At 34.6% G+C, this 21,458-nt stretch overlaps 2 protein-coding genes across 4 annotated transcripts; both read right to left on the reverse strand.

The window, feature by feature from the left end:
* Nucleotides 1–4: 4 nt before the first annotated feature.
* LOC125206360 (ADP-ribosylation factor GTPase-activating protein AGD3) lies at nt 5–5,843 on the reverse strand (the record flags this gene model as incomplete). The annotated part of the gene is made up of 14 exons (XM_048105626.1): nt 5,328–5,843; nt 4,240–4,316; nt 3,342–3,442; nt 2,832–2,902; nt 2,516–2,578; nt 2,074–2,118; nt 1,619–1,684; nt 1,474–1,521; nt 1,284–1,379; nt 1,158–1,199; nt 707–922; nt 471–602; nt 147–371; nt 5–61 (listed from the first exon to the last, which is right to left on the reverse strand). Coding segments are annotated over exons 1-14 (1,284 nt in total), but the record flags the coding sequence as incomplete, so codon positions are not given.
* A 5,538-nt stretch (nt 5,844–11,381) lies between these two features.
* On the reverse strand, nt 11,382–13,795 carry LOC125207378 (trihelix transcription factor ASR3). 3 transcript variants are annotated; one of them, XM_048106686.1, is made up of 3 exons: nt 12,805–13,793; nt 12,177–12,218; nt 11,382–11,881 (listed from the first exon to the last, which is right to left on the reverse strand). In XM_048106686.1, exons 1-3 carry the CDS (start codon nt 13,487–13,489, stop codon nt 11,607–11,609), a joined length of 1,002 nt encoding a protein of 333 aa, XP_047962643.1. In that variant the 5' UTR covers nt 13,490–13,793; the 3' UTR covers nt 11,382–11,606. The 3 variants fall into 3 exon arrangements, with proteins under 3 accessions (XP_047962643.1, XP_047962642.1, XP_047962644.1); XM_048106685.1 differs by having other exon boundaries at nt 12,177–12,224; nt 12,805–13,787; XM_048106687.1 differs by lacking the exon at nt 12,177–12,218 and having other exon boundaries at nt 12,805–13,795.
* Between the last annotated feature and the right edge of the window lie 7,663 nt (nt 13,796–21,458).

Consider the following 21,458-nt stretch of genomic DNA (forward strand, 5'->3'; position numbering starts at 1 on the left):
ATGAGGCTATCACCCCTGTTATTTTCTCAATCCAATCCATTTGATCCAGGGCACTCTCTGCCTGACAAGCAAAATGAAAAATTTATGAAAATTGAAATAATAGCATACTTGAGAGGTAAAGAGGCATACAAACTAAGAAAACAGACCTGGAGTGTATAGTTCTTTGTTGGGGATATTATTCTGAAGCAGAATCTTAAATCTGATTGGTCAGCATCAACTTTTATTGTTGAAGTCAACAAGTTTACTGTATGATGAGCAACAGATTTCTCATCGTGTACCCCACCATGATACTGAGAAGACAACCAACGACTTAGCAATCCAGAACCCAATTCCGAACTATTTCTTTGATTAGCAAGTTGAGTGCCTGAGCCCTGCAGTTAATGATATCTCGTGGGATTAAAAGGACTGGATTTCTAGAGAAAAGCAGCATCTCATTTTTACATAAGTGTTTAATTCAAGTATCTACTCACAGAAGGTTTGCTGCTTCTTTTGCGATAATAGTACAGCATACCCCGGCTATCAAGAACAAAGAACCTTCTTTTCCAATCACCCCTTAGGTTTGAGGATCGCTTCGAAAGGTAACCCTGTCTAATTGTTTGGACCTGAATGAAATTCCAAGCTTCAGGAGGCAGACAAATAACAAAATGAAATATAAAACAATAAGCTAGAGAAACAGTTGGTCATTTTAACGTCAAAGCTCTTTAACCTTTCCTCTTGCAGCAGATTGCATGACAGCCTCTATCATCTTATGCGAACTCCTTCCAATGGCTTGGATTCCATCTCCATTTGGAGATCCTTTTGAACCATTTGAGGACCACCGGCTCTCTCGATCAATCTGGCGTTTATATTCTTGCATTCTCTCATTAAGAGCTGCTTGCTCATAGTTGGATCTCTCTTTTGATTGTTTTGCATAAGTTGAGACCTGTACCAAATATTAATCATCAATGGAGTATAATATTGCTCTTGAGTCATAATATTATAGAACTCATATAGTGTGTCCAAAATACTAATGAACTAATTAGCATGAAAACATAATGTTGCTGAGTATTATTATTAAGGATTTAAGAAAAGGAAGAACTTTGGGAATCACAAATGATCATCATAAGTTGTATTCTCAACTACTTCAACAACCAAAAGAAATCAAAAGTAAGGTAAACCTGGTTAATATATGGTTCCATCTGATGCAACAGCTCATATCCCTACACAAAACAAAGAATAAAGGAGTTGGAAAAGGACAGCAACACTAGATTAAGATATTCGACCACTTCAAACTTAAGTTCTACCTGTTTGAAATAGCGCAGATGAGAAGCCATTGTTTCACTAACTGCTTCTAAGAACTCAAACCTTTTCTTTGCTTCAACATTTGAAAGAGCAGTGACCTGGACGGAAAGAATATAAAATTAAGCATAAACTAATATTTGAGAACCTTAATTCGACTTTGAAATAATTAAAACAGTAAATGGAATTACAAACCAGATTAAATCGCGCCTGTTCAAAAGTTGACCGAGCATGATGGAGCTCCTGGTTACATCCAAGAGACAATGTTATTATGCATGTGGTTAAGGGTATTATATGGACTTTATGATTTAGCATCATAGCGACAAGTTTGAAGGTTTACCTCCTCCAGGACAGTTGCTACATCACTTCTTGTGCCTTTTCGTAATGACAAAAACTTCTCACGAGCCTGTAGAACTATAACAGATTTACTAACAAAATTTACTCATGTTGCCGACGAAGTCAATCATAATAAACACCCCACCAATATTTAAAACAATTGAAATATCTTGGCCCAGCATATTGGCTAATCTGATGCTAAAAAGGAAAAGCAAATCCATTTAGCCTACTCATGGAAAGTGTAAAACTTCATGAAGTTTCTTAGAGAAGAAACTGACAACCCCAGAGTACTGAAGCAATGGTTATGGTGTTTTAGCACTTGATATAATTGTACTCATCCCATGCTCATTATAATGACTCTATCAGATACATCATGAATATTATCAAGGACCTTCACGGCTGCACTTCAGGAGAAGGCACTGGACACTACATGAGAATCAATATGGTATGGAACATTACCTGGTCATAGAGAAGACTAGCCTTGTCAAAGCGTTTGCGTGCCTCCTGCGTGGTAAAATCTATTAGAGAAATTATCAAAAACTATGGACAGCAGAATACACTTTCAGTAGACATGTCAATTGCAGAATGAGATATGAGTCCAATAAATGCATGGGGGTAGGGGGTAGCTCAATAAGATGATGATAAATAATTCCAGACCTAGAACAAAGATTGGATGCATAGAATACTGAATCTAAGTTGTGGAAGGAATGCGGTGGGTGATTTGGGGCCTAATGAAGAATAGTACTAGAATTCATTCAACTAGTACTCCAGAAATTTTGATGTATTGATTGCCGATGAAAAGATGGCCTGTATGCCCAACAAGAAAATAACATATTCCGTAGTTTTTCTATCAGCATCAGAAGACAAATTAAATCTAAAATAGTCAAAAGGCAAAGGGTACCTTGACATCATGCAAATCTAAATTTACAAACTGCAGCAATCGATCATTTAGCAAGTGTTCAACCTGTACAAGCAAAACGCAGAAAAGTTTAATACAATATCCTTATCAAGGGAGCATCTTAGTTTCACAATCAAATACAATATCCCTATCAAGGAAATGCGTCCATAATAGTTGATATGACAATGTATGTCAAAGTTACAGGTGAAGTACAGCTCAAGTCCTCAACTAGTTTCATGAGACCGATAAGACACGTTTTTCCCGGTTATCAGCTATAAACAACAAAGTATAGGTACAGGCCAAACTCATAAGTGCATACCTGGGATCTAAGAACTTCTTTGTATGTCCCAATTTCCCTCAATGCAATAGTGAATTTTGTCATAACAGGACCTACAAGTACAAGAATTATAAATTAATAGCAATTTTAATCAATTGACTGAAAGAAGCTCAGTGCCATGACAATAAATAGGAGATTTTATCAATATAGAGCGAAATATATTGTGGAACAAGATCAAACAAAATTAAAAAAGCACTTGGTCTGTAAAGATTGAGAAAATATTTGATATGCCAAGAACCATAAGACAATATATTGTTTAGGTGAATAGCATGCGGTGCGATGTTGAGGTATGGAAGGTAGATAACATTTCATTAGATCAGTTAAACAAATATTAGAATGGCTAAGCTTTTATATAGATCCACAGTTAGAAAAAAAAGGTCAATCGTAGGAGTATTCCAATGGATTGAAATTTGACACTTGAGCATCCCAAATATTTATGCATGACATTTAACTAGATCGCAACAGGTAAATTTATAGAACATTCATTCATACCTCCAAAGGCAACACTAATAGGATCATTATGGCCTCCACCAAAGGTTTCCAGTGCACTGGCAAAAGCTATGTCTCCATCATATCCCTCACCGAGTCCTTCACTGCAAAAAGAAAAAGATGCTTCAAACTTTCGAAATAGACTCCACATTATCACATAGAAAAATATAATAGAACAAGCAAGTGTAGTTTAATAGAAACTGAAGGAATAGTTCGATGGTGCAGCTCACTAGAACTTTGGAGCACCTTGCTCCAGATTGATAAGTTAGCTCTTAATTTTCCAAAAGAAGAATCACTACTATGTAAGAGAAATGACTCTCCTTCACTAAGAAAGACTACAGTCAAATTAGCTTGAACTGATAACTTGTACTCCCTCCGTCCCACTAAATGTGAAGCATTAGTGTTGTTTTGTGAGTTAGGTGGAGAGAGAAAAAAGTAGAGATGATGTTTTTTCCATTTTAGGAAATGAGTCACTTTTAGTGCGACAATCCAAAAGGGAAAACGTCTCACTTTTGGGACGGAGGGAGTACCAGCTAATCAAAAGTTTTTTTTTGCTACATTTTGAAGATGACATTTAAGCAGAGCGTACATTGTCTGTGGTTACTGTGTGAATTATTACACCACTCAATATCAGCATAAATTAGGTAATAGCTTATAACAGTTTTGGCTTGAGTTTTAGGCACCACTAAGCATTGATGCAGTGAAACCACATATATAAGAGAAGCAAGAAGCAAGCATACTCATTTCTACTTAGTAATAAGAAAAAACAAAGATAGTCCATACTTAATTTGAGGTCCAAATCAAATAGTGCTAACATGCAGTACCATAAAAACCAAGAAATATCAGAGGGGATGAAAACACCATGCCCACAGAAAATAAAGCATAACAATACTGGTCTCACGTGTATCTTCGACATCCTTTGCAAAACTTCAAACATCTTTCCCCCAAGGAGTCAGCACTTTCCTCCAAAGTCTGTATCTGTTTATAGATAAAGCAGAGTATCAGAACTACCATTGGGAAAAAATATCGACGAACATCAAGAAGCAAATGTAGAAGGAATGAAATCACATTTATACAACTAAGTATGACATGTCCGAGAAGTGAGTACAACTTGTAATTTACAACAGAATGAGCTCAAATTTACTGGAGTAACACATAAGCTCTGACAGTATCAGAGACTAGCAAAGTCTTAAATATAGGATCATCTTTGCTTTCTCTGAAATGTGTATGCCATCAAAATATTTCTAGTATATCTTTGAATGTGAAGAGTTCAACGTAGCTTAGATTCTGATGGAAGTCCGGTTATTTTGTTCAATATCATGGATAACATAACTCTTGGCATCATCAGACACACACAAACTCTTAAGGAACATAATATGTTGAGCCTAAAGAAAGATATGGGCAACAAGAAAATGTCACAGTTCCAGGACTTCCTTACTTTCTTCAAATGAGGAAGAACAGAAATTGAAATCCAAAAGGCAAAGGATGGAATTAAAGGAGTAGTACATGCTCGTATAATTGGATAGGTTATCAGTGTTTGAGAAAATTGAATGCAGAGTACTGTCACTTTAAGAAGTCAGGTACTGAGGGAGGAAATTAAGCACACAAAAAAAAAACCCAGCATTTTTCAATTTTGAGACATGAGCTAAACCTAAACATTTTTACCAAAAGTTCTGTTAAATTCATAGGATCAAAGCTTGCAAAGATTGGATTAATCGGTTCAAAGATAACCTAACAATAACAAACAGCTAAATGGGATAGTGATCAATTATCAGAAAAGCAGGAAATCCAGGGCAAACTAACCATGATTTCAGCTTTGAACAGCCAGAAAAGGTGGAAAACAATTAAGCCAATCATCACCAAGTTATAATAATAAATGATTTTAGTAACAGTCTCAGATTCTCCAATACTAACTCAATAAGCTTAATTTGCAGAAAACAGACAAAAGAAAATTCAAAAAGTGAGTGTAAGAAAGAAAAGAACGCCAACCTGCTTACGGAACATCGGAGAGTCATCAAGCTTAGCAAAATGCATGTTTGCAGACACAATTCTTCGGCTCTTCTAGACAAAATGAAATTTCATCAGACTTCCATAGAGAGGTGACAACATGGATCTTTACCTCTCCTTAAGCTTAACTATCATTTGTGCCGATTTCAGAATCTCAATGATCCAACTCTACCTTCAAATCTCAGCTCTAAGAGAACGCAATAGGGAAAATAAAAAAATAATTCCTTCCATATAAGTTTATTCGAAATTTACTTTTCCTTGAAAAACAAAATGCGGTTTTTTTCTTTCCCAATTTAACACTTTTCCATTAAAGACTAAAGTGGAGTAGACAAAATTAACATTATGTTGGTACAAAACCCTAGAAGAGGAACCCAAACCCTAGGGGTAAGGAAAGTGAAGAAATAGTGAGAGTGGAGGAGACCAGAGAGATTATCTGTTTCTGTTAATGGAGAAACTTGGGAATTGATGAATGTTTTGTTGAAGAATCAGAAAAAGGTGTCAATTTTATGGGGTGCCCTTTTCTCAATTACTTGGATTTTAATTATATGCTTATTTCTATTTTATCACAATATGATTTTGATATAACACACAGACAGCTTCTGAGATTTTTACATTTTTTTCTACTCCAATACTTTTTGTATGTGAAGAGTAATATTCGGATTTGAGTCTCGAGCATTTCAAGAATATATCAATTGCCTTGTGGCCCACTATTCTTTTAATTAAATGTTCCATCATGAGGAATTATATTCGGTATATTCAATTTTTAATACTTTTCCACATTATAAAGTTTCAAGGTGTAGTTATTTTGCAAGTTTGTTATATGACTATTTAGGGGCGGCAAGTTTTTCAAGTTATATGACTAAAGTGTTTTTTCCTGAATTTATTTTGCAAGTTTTTCATGACAGATTAGGAATGTCAATTAGTGTAGCATCTTATGGATAACCATATTGGTCAAACCCCAATAAAAATGAAGATTCGTGTGGATAAATTATAAGTAAATGAAAAAATTGGTGTGATCCCAATATCTAATACCCAGAGAATGAGACATTTATATTAGTGGATGCTCTTATACAGTAGTGTTATTTTTGTTTGTATTTTTGCAGTTGTTTGATTGTAGTTATTTCTCTTCCAATGTCAAGGTTGTGGTGAGAAATGAGAATGAGACATTTATATTAGGGTAACAACTAACAACATTCATTCTTATTGTCTTTGATAAACAAAGTCATTGTCTTCATTAATTACTACAGTATGTTACTTCAGTTTGACCATTTCATAACATTATTGATTCGTAACAGCCAAAACTTAACCACCCCCACACCCAAAATAGAAATAGAGATGGCTAATAATAATATATTCATTTTTTAATCTTTTTGGTGGACGAATATATATAAATATATTATGGATTTATTTATTGTTTATCATCATGTCTTGTGTTGGATTCCCGGTCTAAACGAGTCCACATTGATTTTCTGATTTTATTAGTTTATTTTAACATACCAAACTGGTTGGATTTATCTGTATTGAATGTAGTATATCTCATGGAGTAATATTTTTTTTCAGTAAATTAAGATTTGTTGTAAATTTGATTTTATTCAATCAAAATTTAAACACAAATACAATTTAATGTACCAAACAAGAAGTGACTTTACACACAGTATTTCACTTATTTCATAAACATTAACTTAGTCATCCAAAAGTAAATAATTTAGTGTGTGATTTTTTATTTTTAAAAAGGGCTCCGTGTGTTAGAAATTAGCAGTTTAGCACGACCTAATCGTACTTGATTGGAAACCCCGTCTCCAAGTTAGAAATAAAGTTGATATAGAATAAAGTTTACCCTGTCCATCCATCCGACTTAAATATAAAAATAAAACTAAAACTAAAACAAGTAAATCGTGTCATTAAATATGGAACATTTGGTTTTCGGCACGAGATTTTATGTAGCGTTTTTGTGAGTTAATGAAGAGAGAGTAAAGTAAGAGATAAGAAAAAGTAGAGAGAGTGTTGTTTCCTTTTTTAAAAACATTTCATTTTTAATGGACAAACAAAAAAGGAAAATATTTTATTTTTAATGGGACAGTAGGAGTATACCTGTATAATTATAAATAGTGTGATGTTATGATGTATAGAAGTCATGATGAATTCCATTAAAAGGGTGTAGAATAGGCGCTATGAATTGGATTGAGAAAGGCATCACTAATTTATAGGGTGATTGTATCATGTATGATACAATGCTATTGCTATGTAGTGTATATTTATGCAAGTGTCAATTTTTTTACTATAATCAAATAGTACAATCTAATTGCACTGTATGCTCTAGCTAATTGGATTAGTGGACAACCACTGAATGATGAGGCAAAATATCTAGCTAGCTTCATAATTACTCCATTTTGTGATATTTTGTCAAATAGATTGGAGGCGGTGGCGTTATCACTTTTTACAATTTTATCAATAGTATTGTTGTATTTTTTGTTAAAAGAATACTTCTACTACTAGTAGTAACGAAGCAAAAATTCTCAGATCAAATGAAAAAGTGAAATGAATGGTGCTTTTAGGCAGCAACTATGGCCTAGCTTTGTTTACTTTTTGACTTACTGCAATTTCTTTTCTGCTTTTATCATATATATTGTTCTCATAGTTGAAATCACTAGTAGCAGTAATTTATTTATACATGCAATATTGTCATTTGAAATGAAATATATTATTTTTCCCATCACATAAAAACAAAAATATGGACATTTGAAATGACGTGAGAATTACACAACTGGTAAAATAAGAAAAAAAAGACAAGGATAGTGAGATCCGCATTATTATTAGTGTTTAATGAATTGTAACGATGTGCTATAGTGGTAAAATTTTAAATAAATTGATGTATATTAGTATTGAGTTTGAATGAAGTGTATATATTTTTATTGGATAATAGAATAATTTTTAGTAATTAGTATTAGGAAGAAAATTTGGGTGTGCGGCGCCCGCCGCCACCTATGCAAAGCAAAGCACTGATAACATTAATTATGGAATATTATCATCTAATGATAATGAAACATGAGATACGATATGAAAATAACAAAAATCAAAGACATTGGATTATTGGAATAATAAGAATATAAGATTTGATCCTAGACCTCTTCAGGTGAGACAGAAGATCGCCATGTATTGTCTTTCACGGTTTCAGCCAAAGAACAAAATTTTACTAATTTATTACTTAACATAATCTAAAACTTGATTATTCAATACTACATTATGTCTACATGACTACAGAATATATGCTACTTGAATTGATTCAATCAACATCAACTATATTCCAGGATTTGCCGAACAAACTCTAAACAGTGACAATTAATAAATCAAATATTGATATATATAACCAATTAAGGGGCACGGGAAGCTTAGCTCAATTGATAAGATGTTTTCTTTCCGACCAATAGATTAGAAGTTCGAGTCATTATGATATATTCCCTCCGTTTCATAGTAATAGAGTTATTTTGGTACGCTTTATAGTAAGAGTCATTTCCTTTTTTACTAAAAGTCAACACATTTTTCTAAATCCAATTTACTTAACTCACCTAACACAATTTTTCTTAACCTCCGTACCGAAAAAACGTCTCCGTTACTATGGAACGGAGGGAGTAGATTAAAATAAATAGTGAAAAAAGTAAATAAAAAAATTAAGTGGCACCAGGGTAAGTGCGTAAAGACAAAAATGGAGTTGATGAGTTGATTGCAATCAAACTTAGCATGCAAAGTCCCATCATTTTCAAGGATTTTACGCGTACACCATTTTTACATTTTTCTTTCCACATTATACTTGTACCAAAAGGGACAAATTAAATTTCAAAATTAAAAAAAAAGAAAAACACAATAAATATCTCGAATTTCCCAAAAAGCAATGACACAAAGTCGATATTCATTATATGTATACAATTGCATTCGCTGGCGTATGTGCTTGTAGTTTTGTACTCTCAAGGTTAATACCGTGATTTATAATTCAATCCGAAAACATGATCCAATATTTATATTGAGTAATATATGCTCAAATTGGTGAAATGATGATGACCTAGAGATTGCAAAACAAGGAACAATCTGCCACGTGAGATGCATCGATTGCCAACCGAGAAACACGAAGAAAAACAATCATGAAAATAAATAAAAATAAAAAATGCGAGAGAAAGAGAAACGACTTGCAAAGTGAGGTGGGGGAGGCCACTAAAAGAGGGGTCTCATTTCATTAAATAATTGTGGAGGTACAGAAAAAGATGAAATTCTGAAATTAAAAATAAATATATAAGAGAAAAGGAAGATACAAAGAAAAAGTTAAAGGAGAAGCAGATGGGGACACTTCACAACTAAGGCCACCGATGCCCAGACAATTCCATGCTTTTCATTTTACTCTATTTATACTTTTTCTCACAATTTTGTAATCTAAGTACTGTAGTATGATTATATTTTCCAACTTCCCTAGTTTTTATAGATTACTGTACTACTACATGCCATGATCCCATGTATTCGTAGTAAGTGTGACTTTATTTATAATAAATAGCATAATTTTTTACCAGCTAGGCAGCTACAAAAAGATCCATGGTATATTAGAAATTGGAATGGAAATCACGGTGAAGCACCAAAGGAGTTACATAATCATATAGCCCTATATGTTTTATTTATTTTGGACTTTTGAGTTACTTTAGTAAAATAACGAAGATACAATTGCATTTGATACTTTGCCATAACGCAAAAGGCAGAACTTGTGCAAGACCTTTACTTGTATTGAATGCTAATATCTGGATTCAAGAATTTTAAGTGATGATTCAACAACTGCAGCCACCAAAAAAAATACTACTAATAATTGAAAAAAAAAAAAAAAACTGAAGCAGAAGAGCGTCAGCAATTACAAGGCATTAGGCATTGATGGCTGCAAATGATAGGCAGACATGTTTATCTCAACAACGATCAAACCAATCCACAAACTACACTAGTGATTATTGTTGATTCTAATTCAGTGTCAAAGCATTCCCCCTAGTTTACTAGATCAATTTATTGAATTTCATTAGAAGCAACAAAACCTATGTTTGCACTATAAGGCATAAGCTGAGGCCGCGGCCAAGGAACTCACAGTGATGTTCTGATAGAATTCACCAATAGCTTCTTTGACGCAACAAGATGGCTGTCTTAAGCTCTCTGAGATCAAGCACACTAGCTTTTCAGCAAGGCCATCATTTTATCACTAGAATCTATCACTAAGGTCAATAACGGGTGGACATGGCTAGCTCCTCACTATCCAACAACAACACGTATTGAGACCTCTTTGCCATTCAATATAAAGACCATTTTTTTAAATAATAATTCAGTGCTCAATCAATCAATCCATCGACTTTTTCCATTCAATACATACTAACCTGATGTTTTCGTAACTGTTAACTAGGATTTGCCATCAAACAGAACTACACAGTGCATACTAGTATTTCAATCTAGAGCACATATAACTTAGCAATCAACATACTGAAAATTCTGGGAAGTAGCAAACTTTGTAAAGCCCCGCTAAAAGATCAAGAATCACGCCGAATACAAAACCGTTACAGATACTCTGCCATAATCAGGGAATATATCCAAAATTTTTATGAGAAAATGTCCTGAGATACTGAATGAGCATATTGAAATCCAAACCTAACTACTCATTCCCAGTGCTTGTGAGATTTGAAGACAAGATGAGAGTCAAGACCATGAAGCAATAGGAAACTGAAATTATTGAAAAACAAAATGAAAGCTGTTCGTCTTTGGTTCATACACACAACTATCTAATCTAATCATATATACCTCTCTCTTACCAGATTGTCAAAACCAATATTTGTATGCAAGAGTTCCTGAAATATTCTCTGCTGTATTTCATCTTGAATGTAGGAACATTTATGTCAATCAGTTTAGTTGATTTATTAATAGATTCAATTGAAGATTAATAACCTCAATTTTTGCATTTTTTAAGCAAAAAGATAACGCGCATCTTGGGAGTAAAAACTATGTAATGGCATACAAGGAAACAGCTAGCAAATGGAGTAGTATTATACACTGAGAAGAGAAGAAGAGACTCCCAAAATTTATTACAATAAATAATCCTATAAAACAGTATGCAAATCTCAGCTCTAAAGCTAACAAAGTAACAAGGATAGAATGGCAAAATGGCTATTTTATTGATTGGCAGTTGAAGAACCAAAATGTTGAATTGTATAGCTGAAGAAAAAGGAATCTGTACATGAGCAGCAGTAGCAGCTACAATTTGTCTGCAATTCTTCCAAGGGCATCTGCAAGTTTGCTGAGGACTGTTATGAAGCTATTAACATGGACGTTTCGCTGTTCTCGATCCAACTCAAGATGAGTGTTGTGAGTTTCTAGTTGGGACTGCAGCAATCGCCCGTTTTTCTCCAAAGCTTCAACCAGCTCATGTTGAACCTCGCCCTCTCCACCTCCATCACTTGCATATCGCTTTCTTTTCCTTCCTCCTTCATTCTTTTCTTCCGACACACCTGCTTTCTCCTTATCTCTCCCTGCAAATCACCCACAACACTTATCAAATATGCTCAACACCTCCCATCAAGTTAATATTATATGTTCACCACTTCATACACACTTTCAATAAATACTGCTTCTTCATAAAGTCAAATTATAGTACAAAAAAGATGACCAAATAAGATCAAAAGTAAAACCAAATATTCATATGAATGAGTTGGTCTGTACGATTCAGAAAACCTTCTAAGCCTCGTCCAACAGTCAATCTGACCAAAATAAGTCTACCATCATGCAAGAAGAAAAAGTAAGACTGTGCAGGCGAGGAGAAAGTACCTCGGCCAGGGGATTCTTGAGGAAACGATCCACATTGTTTCTCTGCAACTTAACAAAACAGATACTAACCATCAAGCATTGACAGATAAACAAACAACTCCACACTTAATCAATATTTGATTCTTAATGCCGCTTAGTTTAAGAATCCTCATTAAGGATAACTATGAGCCCATCCACATAGATATGGCTCCACAAAACATTCTCAGATAAAATATGGAACATAATCGCCTCCTTCTAACTCTGATATACAGACTAGAGCAAGTAAATCCCTGTTCCCCCAAAAGCAAAGTAGAAAAAGGTGCCAAAATAAAATAGAAATGAGCAAATAAGTCCATAGATATAGTGTGTCTCTTTGTCATCAGACATTATATGTCTATTCTCTGCAAGATCGATAATCACACACCACGTATCAATGTATCCCAACTAAACTATTTTAAAATATTCCCTCAGTTCAGCCTAAAAAACAGTTTCTTTCCATACATTAGTACTAACTTTTTTTGCACCAATACATTGAAGCATAAGACGAAATTGAAAATATCCCATCACATGTTTCGATCACAATAACCAAGAAGCATAATTTACTTCAAAAGATGGGGGAAAAAGAGACAATTTTGGCATCATCAGTTACCTGAAATCGGCGTTGGCGCGGGGATATCCTTAACCGGAGTTTCCCTGTTCTTCTCGGAGCTCCGACCCGTCTCCTCCTGACCCGACTGCTCGAAATCCGAGAAAAGTCCATCGTCCGCCGCCGTGCTCCGCCCACTGTCAAACAACGCCTCCGGCTCCTCGTCCACCGGCCCAGGCGCCAAGGCCAAACGCAGCACATCCTCCTCTCCGCTGCCGCTGCCGCCGCCGTCAAGAATATCATAAATCTCCCTATCGAAAAACCCAGGCAATTTCCTCTCTCTCCTCAAATCATTCCTCATCACCCAATACGACTCCGTCTCCTCCTTTATCTTCGATTCCCACTCCTTTATCTTCTTGAAATCCCCTGCCAAATTGCTCCATCTCTTCCGGCACTGGACCGGCCCCCGGTTCACCCCGTGCCTCTTGCAGTAGGAGGAAATCGACGCCCACTTCGGCTCAATCTGACCCGACCCGAACGCCGACCCGGAAGCCCGCCCCCTTCTCACTCGATTTTCCGCAACTCTTTTGCCCTGAATCAGCACCAGGATCTCTTGCCTCGTCCACCGCGGGAGCCGGGCCGTTTTGCCCCCTTCGTCGCCGGCAACGGCGCCATCACCGGAGGGCTGACGGCCGTCTGCTCCGCCGTCAACGGGCACCGTGCCTAAACTCAACTGCTCTAGCGCCATCCCAAAGGTCACGTGACTTCCACTTTATAAACTTTTGTATAGTTTCAAAGTCACGTGAGAATTGGGAGTGGTTTAGGAAAACGGCGTTTAATTTTTAACGGCGTTCTCCTTGTGTGGAGGGGATGCTTGGGGAAGAGAGACTTGTTTTTTTCTTTTTTTTTTAAAGAAAATTATTTGGGTGGACTAAGAAGGGAGGAGAGAGAGACCCTTAGCAAGAGAATTATGATAGTTTAATTGGGGATTGATTTTGAATTAGTGAGGATGATCGTGATTAGGCTTATCTTTACTTTATTGTTAGGGCTTATGAATGGTACTAAATTCAATAATTATTGTTATAATGAGGTTACTTTCTCTCAAGTTGAGGATATAATTTAAGGGATTAATTGACTAAATCAAATCTTGTCATACTAGTATTTGAGAGTCACTTTCCTTTCGTGGAATTTCTAACCATACGCGTTTTACTTCCAATTTTACTTTCACTATTTATTGTTATGCTTTTTACCTGGTAAAACTTTGCCACATATATTTTTTAATAAATATATTTTATCAATTTGATTCTCTGGTAAAAAAAATTTATTATTTCATTATACATCTCAGTTTAAAAATTCATAGACCAAGAAGGATAACGATTTTGATATAATAGGGCAAGCACAAAAGAATAGAGATTAGAGGTTATGAATGGAACCTTATCCTAATTCAACCTAAGTGAAAATTAGCACCACTCTTTTCCACCTTTCAAATCTTAAAGAATCATTAGCCACATAATCTTTTTGATTAATGCCAATAAATGGTCCCCCACTAGAGAAAGGGCCACTTTTGGTTGTTTGAAGTCTTTGAGCAAATGGCATTTACATATATGGGCTGATAAGGCCACAATTGCCCCTTATTTACTTTATTAAATCCACTTTTCTTTTTTGGGGCTGCATATGCTCCAATAAAAATAACACTTTGACATTATGATCAATATTTAATAGTATTTTGTTTTGTATTTACTAGATGAAAAAAATATTATATGTACAAACATAATATAATTTAAATATTGTAAGATTAAGATAGTCCTATTTCGGGTGTTATTATAATGATGGGGGCATTAAGAGGAATTCAGTGTATTGTTTTGGTTGGTTGAACTTATCTCACAAGTTTGTCTATATTAAGGGTAGGGGTTAGTAAAATGTCATATTCTTAGTTGTGATAATGTGGGGACCAAGCTCTACCAAATGGGATTGCCCACTTTTATGGATCATCACATTAATTTGGAGTAATATTATTACTGTAATGCCAATTCAATGACTTTTAGTTAGGGTTGAATTTTTTATTTTTTATTTTTTGAAATTCAAACAACTGAACCAAATCGGAATAGTATTATATATTTATATTTAGCACAATATTTTTGAAATCTTATTTTTGTTCAATTTTTTTTTTTAAAACGAGTGCATATTATAAGAAATGATGTAAGTATAAGGAGTATTACGTATTTAATTTATGCAACAGTTGATGCGTGTAGTTTTATGTAATAGCTTTGGGCCTTTGTTCTCCAAAAAAGTCTGGTGGAAAATCGAAATTTATTGGGAGTGACGTCCTCATTTTTCTTGGGCACATAATTTTGTGGGGTTTGAGATGGGGTTTTCATAACAAAAAGCATATACTAAAATCAAAATTAGTTTATCACTTTCTCAATGACATATTTTGAATACGAAACAGTCATAAAATGCAAACTATAAATATTATATGAACTCTAAACTATAATTTGGATCATTAAAAAATATCAACTGATGATAAAATAATATCAAAAAAAATGTCAACACAATATTAACACGGCATCAATCGGCATCAATCGTTGACACTGTATTGATATTTTTTATTGCTACTATCTTTTCATCTATTAAAATTTTATACCATTCCAGATTATAGTTTAAAATTTATACAATATTTAGAGCCTAGTATTTAATCACATCCCTTTTGAAAACAAAATGAACACCCAATCATAGAGTGAAAAGAGAAAACTATAGAAATTAAATCAGAGCCCAATTCCAATTCCTTCATTTGATCGGCCTATATTTTGGGAAATCAAACTGCCCATTTATAATTATTCTATAGTCCAATATTACAAGGCCCACCGGAGATGTAAGTTACCTGCTGAGAATCTTATTTTGGAGGTGTTGGGTTGTCAAGATTAAATCTCATAATTGAATATGTACTCCATGTTTGATTCATAAGATTGAACCCTACAATTTAATCCTAAATGAATAGTCTCATAATAATTAGTCATAGCCTCCCTCTCCAACTAAAATAATCCCTCAATTTAATCTTAAGTGGATAGTCTCATTATTATTAGTCATGACAACCGAACATCATCTTAAGGTATGAATACTGCTTATGGTTGTAAAGCCTATTGAAATTGATCACGAATTTGAATAAAATATTAAGTAAATATTTGGTTAACGAGAAAATATTCCATAAAAAACAAATAGAGAGTTTTAGTTAAATAGAAAAGAAAGTTGCACATTTTTTTTATTAATAAATGTAGTAAAAAAGATAATTGTTGCACGGTTTTGGTGAATTATTTTCGATTGGCATGCTCCTACATGATATAAAACGTGGAATTGTGGAGGAGCGTTTGTAATGGTGTAGTGGATTCATGATCATGAGGGAGATCATGTGAATCTTTCTGCCTTCTGACTTCTTTTTGTAACCATTGTTGAGCAAAATAGTGGCTTATGCTATGATTTTTATGCCTTCAACTTGTGCTTATAATAGATACTATGAAGTTATAGATGGAAAACACAACGACGGAAAATCATCTCCACACTTTCTCTTTTTATTAGCTTGACTTTGAGGATCATTGTGTTGCTCGATTTTTGGCTCAAATTTTGAGATGTTTCTACTTTATATAAGCAAAATCGTTTTATTTTTGGGGACAATGTGTTAACCGTGAGCACTACCGAGGCTTACCTCAACTTGAGTTGATTTCTTCACCTGTAACAAGGGTTTACTCGTGTATATATATACAAGTATCTAACAAAGCAATCCCCTCCAATTTTTTATATGTGCTTTTAATTTTAAAGGAGAAATAATATTTACGGGAACATGATTAATATTCATATTGTAAGATGTAAAATTTCGAACATGACCGTCTATTGCTTGTTAACATTCTTCTTCATATAGTAGCAGAGTCATTTCTTTTTTAGTAAAAGTCAATATATTTTTTCATACCTACTTTACTCTTTTTTACTTTATTATCTCTTCATTTCTCTATTTTTTTCATTTTCTACTTTACTCTTCCTTTATTAAACTCATCTAATATAATTTTTTTTTAAACTGCTAAAAAAAAACGTCTTCGTTATTATGAAACAAGGGGAGTATCACTTTTAAAAGTCAGAAGAGTGTTAAAACAAATCTAGCACCAATAGGAGTAGTTGCCCAATCAATAATTATTTTCACAAACAATAGACAGAGTAATAAACAAACATATGCTGACACAATAAAATACATTAAAACTTTAAGCTGGAAATGTAAAACGTCTAGTCGCTGGATAGATTCCCAAAAGTAAATATTACGTCACATCAATCTAATCACTAGACTAACTAGGCCATTGTCTCTTGTACGCGACACCCATTTCATTTTTAATTACTCCCTCCGTCCACCACGATTAAAAGTCTCATTTCTAAATGACACGGGTTTTAAGAAATGTTAAGAAAAGTGGGTGGAATAAAGTTAGTGGAATAGGGGTCTCACTTGTATATATTAATTTTAAATGATATGTGAGAGGAATGAGTTAGTGGAATGTGTGGTCTCTTTACCATTTATGGTAATTATGAACCGGGACTCTTATTCGTGGACGGACAAAAATGGAAAAACGGAACTCTTATTCGTGGACGGAGGGAGTACTTTTTAAAAAATAGTGTTAAATACTCCTTCTGTTCCATATTAATAAAGTCATTTTGTCACTTTGATACCTTCTATAGTAATAGAGTCATTTCTCTTTTTAGTAAAAATCAACACATTTTTTTACATCTACTTTACTTTTTCTTACTTTTTCTCTCTTCATCTTTCTAGCTTTTTCATTTTCCACTTTATTCTCTCTTTTCTTAACTCACATAACACAATTTTTCTTAATCCTCGTGCCAAAAAAGACGTTTCCATTACTATGGAACATAGAGAGTAGTTAGAATGAAGATAAAAATAAATAAGAAAGTAAGAGTATTTACAATAGGGATGACACTTTCTTGGACAAGCCACCTTGTTTTGCCCTGGGCCATTTCTGATTTGTCCACCGTCACAAAAAAAAAAAATCCCACAGCAATAGTGGACACTTTTTGGGCACATTTCAATTTTTTTTTATATTTTAATTCAATTAGAATTAAAATTATCAGACTAAAATTAGAAAAAACATATTATTTAATAAAAAAATTAAAACTAATGATAAAAAACCAAATCATTTTGATTGGACTCATTTGACCAAAGTAATCAAAACCCATTAAAAAAAGCTCGAAATTAACATATATTCTTCCTCATTTAGAAAAGTCCAAAATTAACCGAATCAAAATCCTACTTATCATCTTCTTCCTCATTCCTCTCATCTTTCTCTCTCCCTCATTCTACTAATTTGAAAACGAAAAATAAAAAAAAATGAAAAATTCGAAATTGGCGCCGCTCCCCACCCCGCCACGTCCACGCCGTCTACTCGGCGATGGCCTTTTCGCGGCACCTGAGCCGACTACGCCCCGGAGAAGTTTCCATCACTATAGAGAGCCGCGTCGCGGCCGACTCCGGGGCGGCCGTCGCGGCCTTCCTATTGTGGATACCCTGATAATGTATTAGGTGAGACTATTCACAATATTCTTTATTTTACTTAATTTTATCTTCATCTTAACTCTTATAATAATTTTTTTAAATAGGTGTGAAAAAAAAACATCTCGCTTAAATTGAGACGGAAGGAGTATAATACTACTTATAAACGAAATGTTTTAAGAGTCTTGGTTGAGTTGAGGGTTGGGCACATGTTTTAAGAGAAAAATGTTTAAGTGTGTAATAAATAAATATTGTAGTGGATGTCGGACCCACTTTTTATTGAGTGTGTAATAAATAAATATTGTAGTGGATGTTGGGAGCCACTTTTAGCACTTTTTTATTAGTTGTAGTGTATATTGGGATCCACTTTTAATACTTTTTTATTAGTTGTAGTGGATGTTGGGACCCACTTTTTACACTTTTAACACTTTGTAGACATTTTTTATTAATTTATCCCAACCGGGACTCCTAAAGCGGGACGTCCGAAATTGATCAACTGAAACTCCTAAAGCGGGATGGAGGGAGTATTATTTTAGAAAATATAACACTGACGAGAAATTATTAAAAAATATTTTTTATTAAAAATAAAAATATCTCAATTATCTCAGTAATACTAAATAAATCAATTTAAAAAAAGCAAGGAAGTAGCTTATTTGGGGATGGATTATCTTGGTCAGTGTCTTTGTAAAAATATAAAGATATAATCCCTCCGTCCGCAATTATAAGTCCATTTGAGTTTAGTACAGATTTTAAGAATTGTACAGAAAAGTGGGTGATCAAAAATAGTGGAATGTAGGACTTATTTTGCTATATTAATTTTATATTCTCTTTGTCCATTATTTAGAGCATCTCCAATGACAATAGGCCAACCATATGCTAGCCTCTCTCTCTCTCTGCCACGTTATCAGTACTAAAATTCCACCTGTCACATCAACATTTTAATCAAATAGGCTAGCCGCAATAAAAAATAATTCAAAAACAACTACATTTACGGAATTAAATTTACGATAAATTACGGGATTAAATTTACGAGACATATACGTGAAAATTTATTCATTTCATTAAAAAAAAGGTACATAAATATAAAAAATACATGATTTTTTTAAAAAAAAAACGGGCTTCCACACACGAGCCCCGCCGCTCTCTACTCCTCATCGTCGCCGCCGCCGTCCTCGCCGCCGCCACCCGGAGTCGAAGAGGCAACTTGGGAAACAAAGGAAAAGATGAGAAATAATTATTCACATCTGTTTAACGGTTAGCAATTTTATAGACTGTGTTAACTTAGAGAGAAATGAATTTTGCGGACAAAATTCTTAAAGAGGGGAAGAATTGTGACGTCCATGACCCGAAATATATATTTTTCCATATTCCATTATTTTCATTTGCATGACATTATATATTTTATGATAAAAATAATAGTAATGTGTATATACATATGTACGAAAAATATGTAGAGTCAATTAGCATTCATTAAATACATACCTATATATAATATATTTTAATAACTTGATATTATTGTGATAGTTCTATATAATTGTGTCTTTATAAATGCAAAGTTAGTGTTTATTGTAATTTAATTGTTACTATCTATGTGTAACATATATTTGTATTATAACTGATAAATATATTTAGACTATTTACCTATATAATTGTTGTTATGGATTTGTGTGAAGTTATTTGCTTATATGAAATATTAGTAAAATTCTTATGAAGACGCGTGTGATGAGTATAAGCAAATTTCTCTTCTTTAGCTTAGTCATAGACTAAGTCGGCGAGAAGAGAAAATTGTCACATATATGTAAATGATGTATTAGGATGGCGGAAAAATAAAAAAAGTTCTTAGAGAAAAACAAAAAAAGTGGGGGAGAATGAGAGTTATACAAACGGAGGGTAGATTAGTCGATGGAATAAAAGGATCTTAACATGACCTCAAACCCAAATTTTATAATATGACCTACAAACTGCTTTATAATGACCCACTGTGTTTTTCTTTAATTATTGATCATTAGATTGAAAAATCTCATGGTCAGGATTTGGTCTGGATTTTGTATTGAGATGCATTTTTGTATTGATCATTTTCCTATATATATATGTACAATGGCAATGAGACCTTCGGGTTAGATACAATGGAATCCCGTACAGATGTCGGGCTTGATTTGTCACAGAATAATAAACTGAATAGTGTGACATATGCATATGTATATGAAATTGTTTCTAATATTTGTTGGTTATTGTTATATGTATATTGGTTAAAGAATATATTGATACCTGAGATGTGAAATTAAAGGTAAGGTTTATATACACTGAGTTGTGACTCATATAAACCACTAATATTTTTCAGGAATAAGATATCAGTGAAGTTTTTCATTGACATGGGTCGTAGGAATTGCACATGTTATCAGGGTCGGCGGCTGACGCGTTTTGGCAACCTTCTCCTCCTCATCATTTTTGCATGTAGATAAATGTATAGTATATAGAGTGGTGAGAGAGTCACTGCCGTTTAGAATGTTGTGAAATATGTACTTGATAAAGGTTGATTTTTGAAATTATATAGTATATGTGTGCTTTTGAAAATTTGAATTTATTTATAGTAAGTGCATAAGTCATAAGAGTTGGGGTGTGACACCGCCGTAATCGCCGGAATAGTTCAGCCTCTGCTTCTTCGGCCACCCAGCGTCGCACCCCGCCCGGAACTTCTCGAGTCCTTCAGCACCAGATAGCATTCCCCGAGAAGGTGAACTCCTTATAAGTCCCCGGCAAGGGGAATTGACTCTCCGCTATCCTCCGGACGTCCTCCTCAGATCTGCCCACTAATCAGCATGCGGAGGGCGTTGGTGTACAACCCCGAAAATCGGCCGATCGCGGCCCTGATGCATTCCCACCCCTTCCGGCACTCCTCCCCGCTGTAGTCCTTTCCGTGCGGGCAGTTCCTCTTGTAGGCTGCTCTAATCTTAGCCCACATGTTGACGATCCGCTGGTTGTTGGCAACTAGCGGATCGTCGCAAACCGACAACCACGCCTTGGCCACGCCGACGTACTCATCCTCCGTCCACTTCCTCCGTGTGGGGGTGTCGTGAACAGCGGGCTGCGACGATTCGCCGACCACCTTGCTCTTCCTCTTGATCTTCTTCTTCTTCGGCGTGGCCCGACCCGCTGGAACGAGAGTGTCCGGCTCCCC

The sequence above is a fragment of the Salvia hispanica genome, chromosome 2 (assembly GCF_023119035.1).
Source record: "Salvia hispanica cultivar TCC Black 2014 chromosome 2, UniMelb_Shisp_WGS_1.0, whole genome shotgun sequence".
Classification (NCBI taxonomy): domain Eukaryota; kingdom Viridiplantae; phylum Streptophyta; class Magnoliopsida; order Lamiales; family Lamiaceae; genus Salvia; species Salvia hispanica.

Bases quoted from the DNA above. Each gene is read 5' to 3' on its own strand.
- LOC125207378 (XM_048106685.1), bottom strand. From the start codon at position 13,489: ATGGCGCTAGAGCAGTTGAGTTTAGGCACGGTGCCCGTTGACGGCGGA. The intron at 12,225-12,804 runs GTAACTGATGAT...TGTTTTGTTAAG, and splicing joins CGCGCCAACGCCGATTTCAG to TTGCAGAGAAACAATGTGGA. The intron at 11,882-12,176 runs GTACTTTCTCCT...GGTGATTTGCAG, and splicing joins TCAAGAATCCCCTGGCCGAG to GGAGAGATAAGGAGAAAGCA.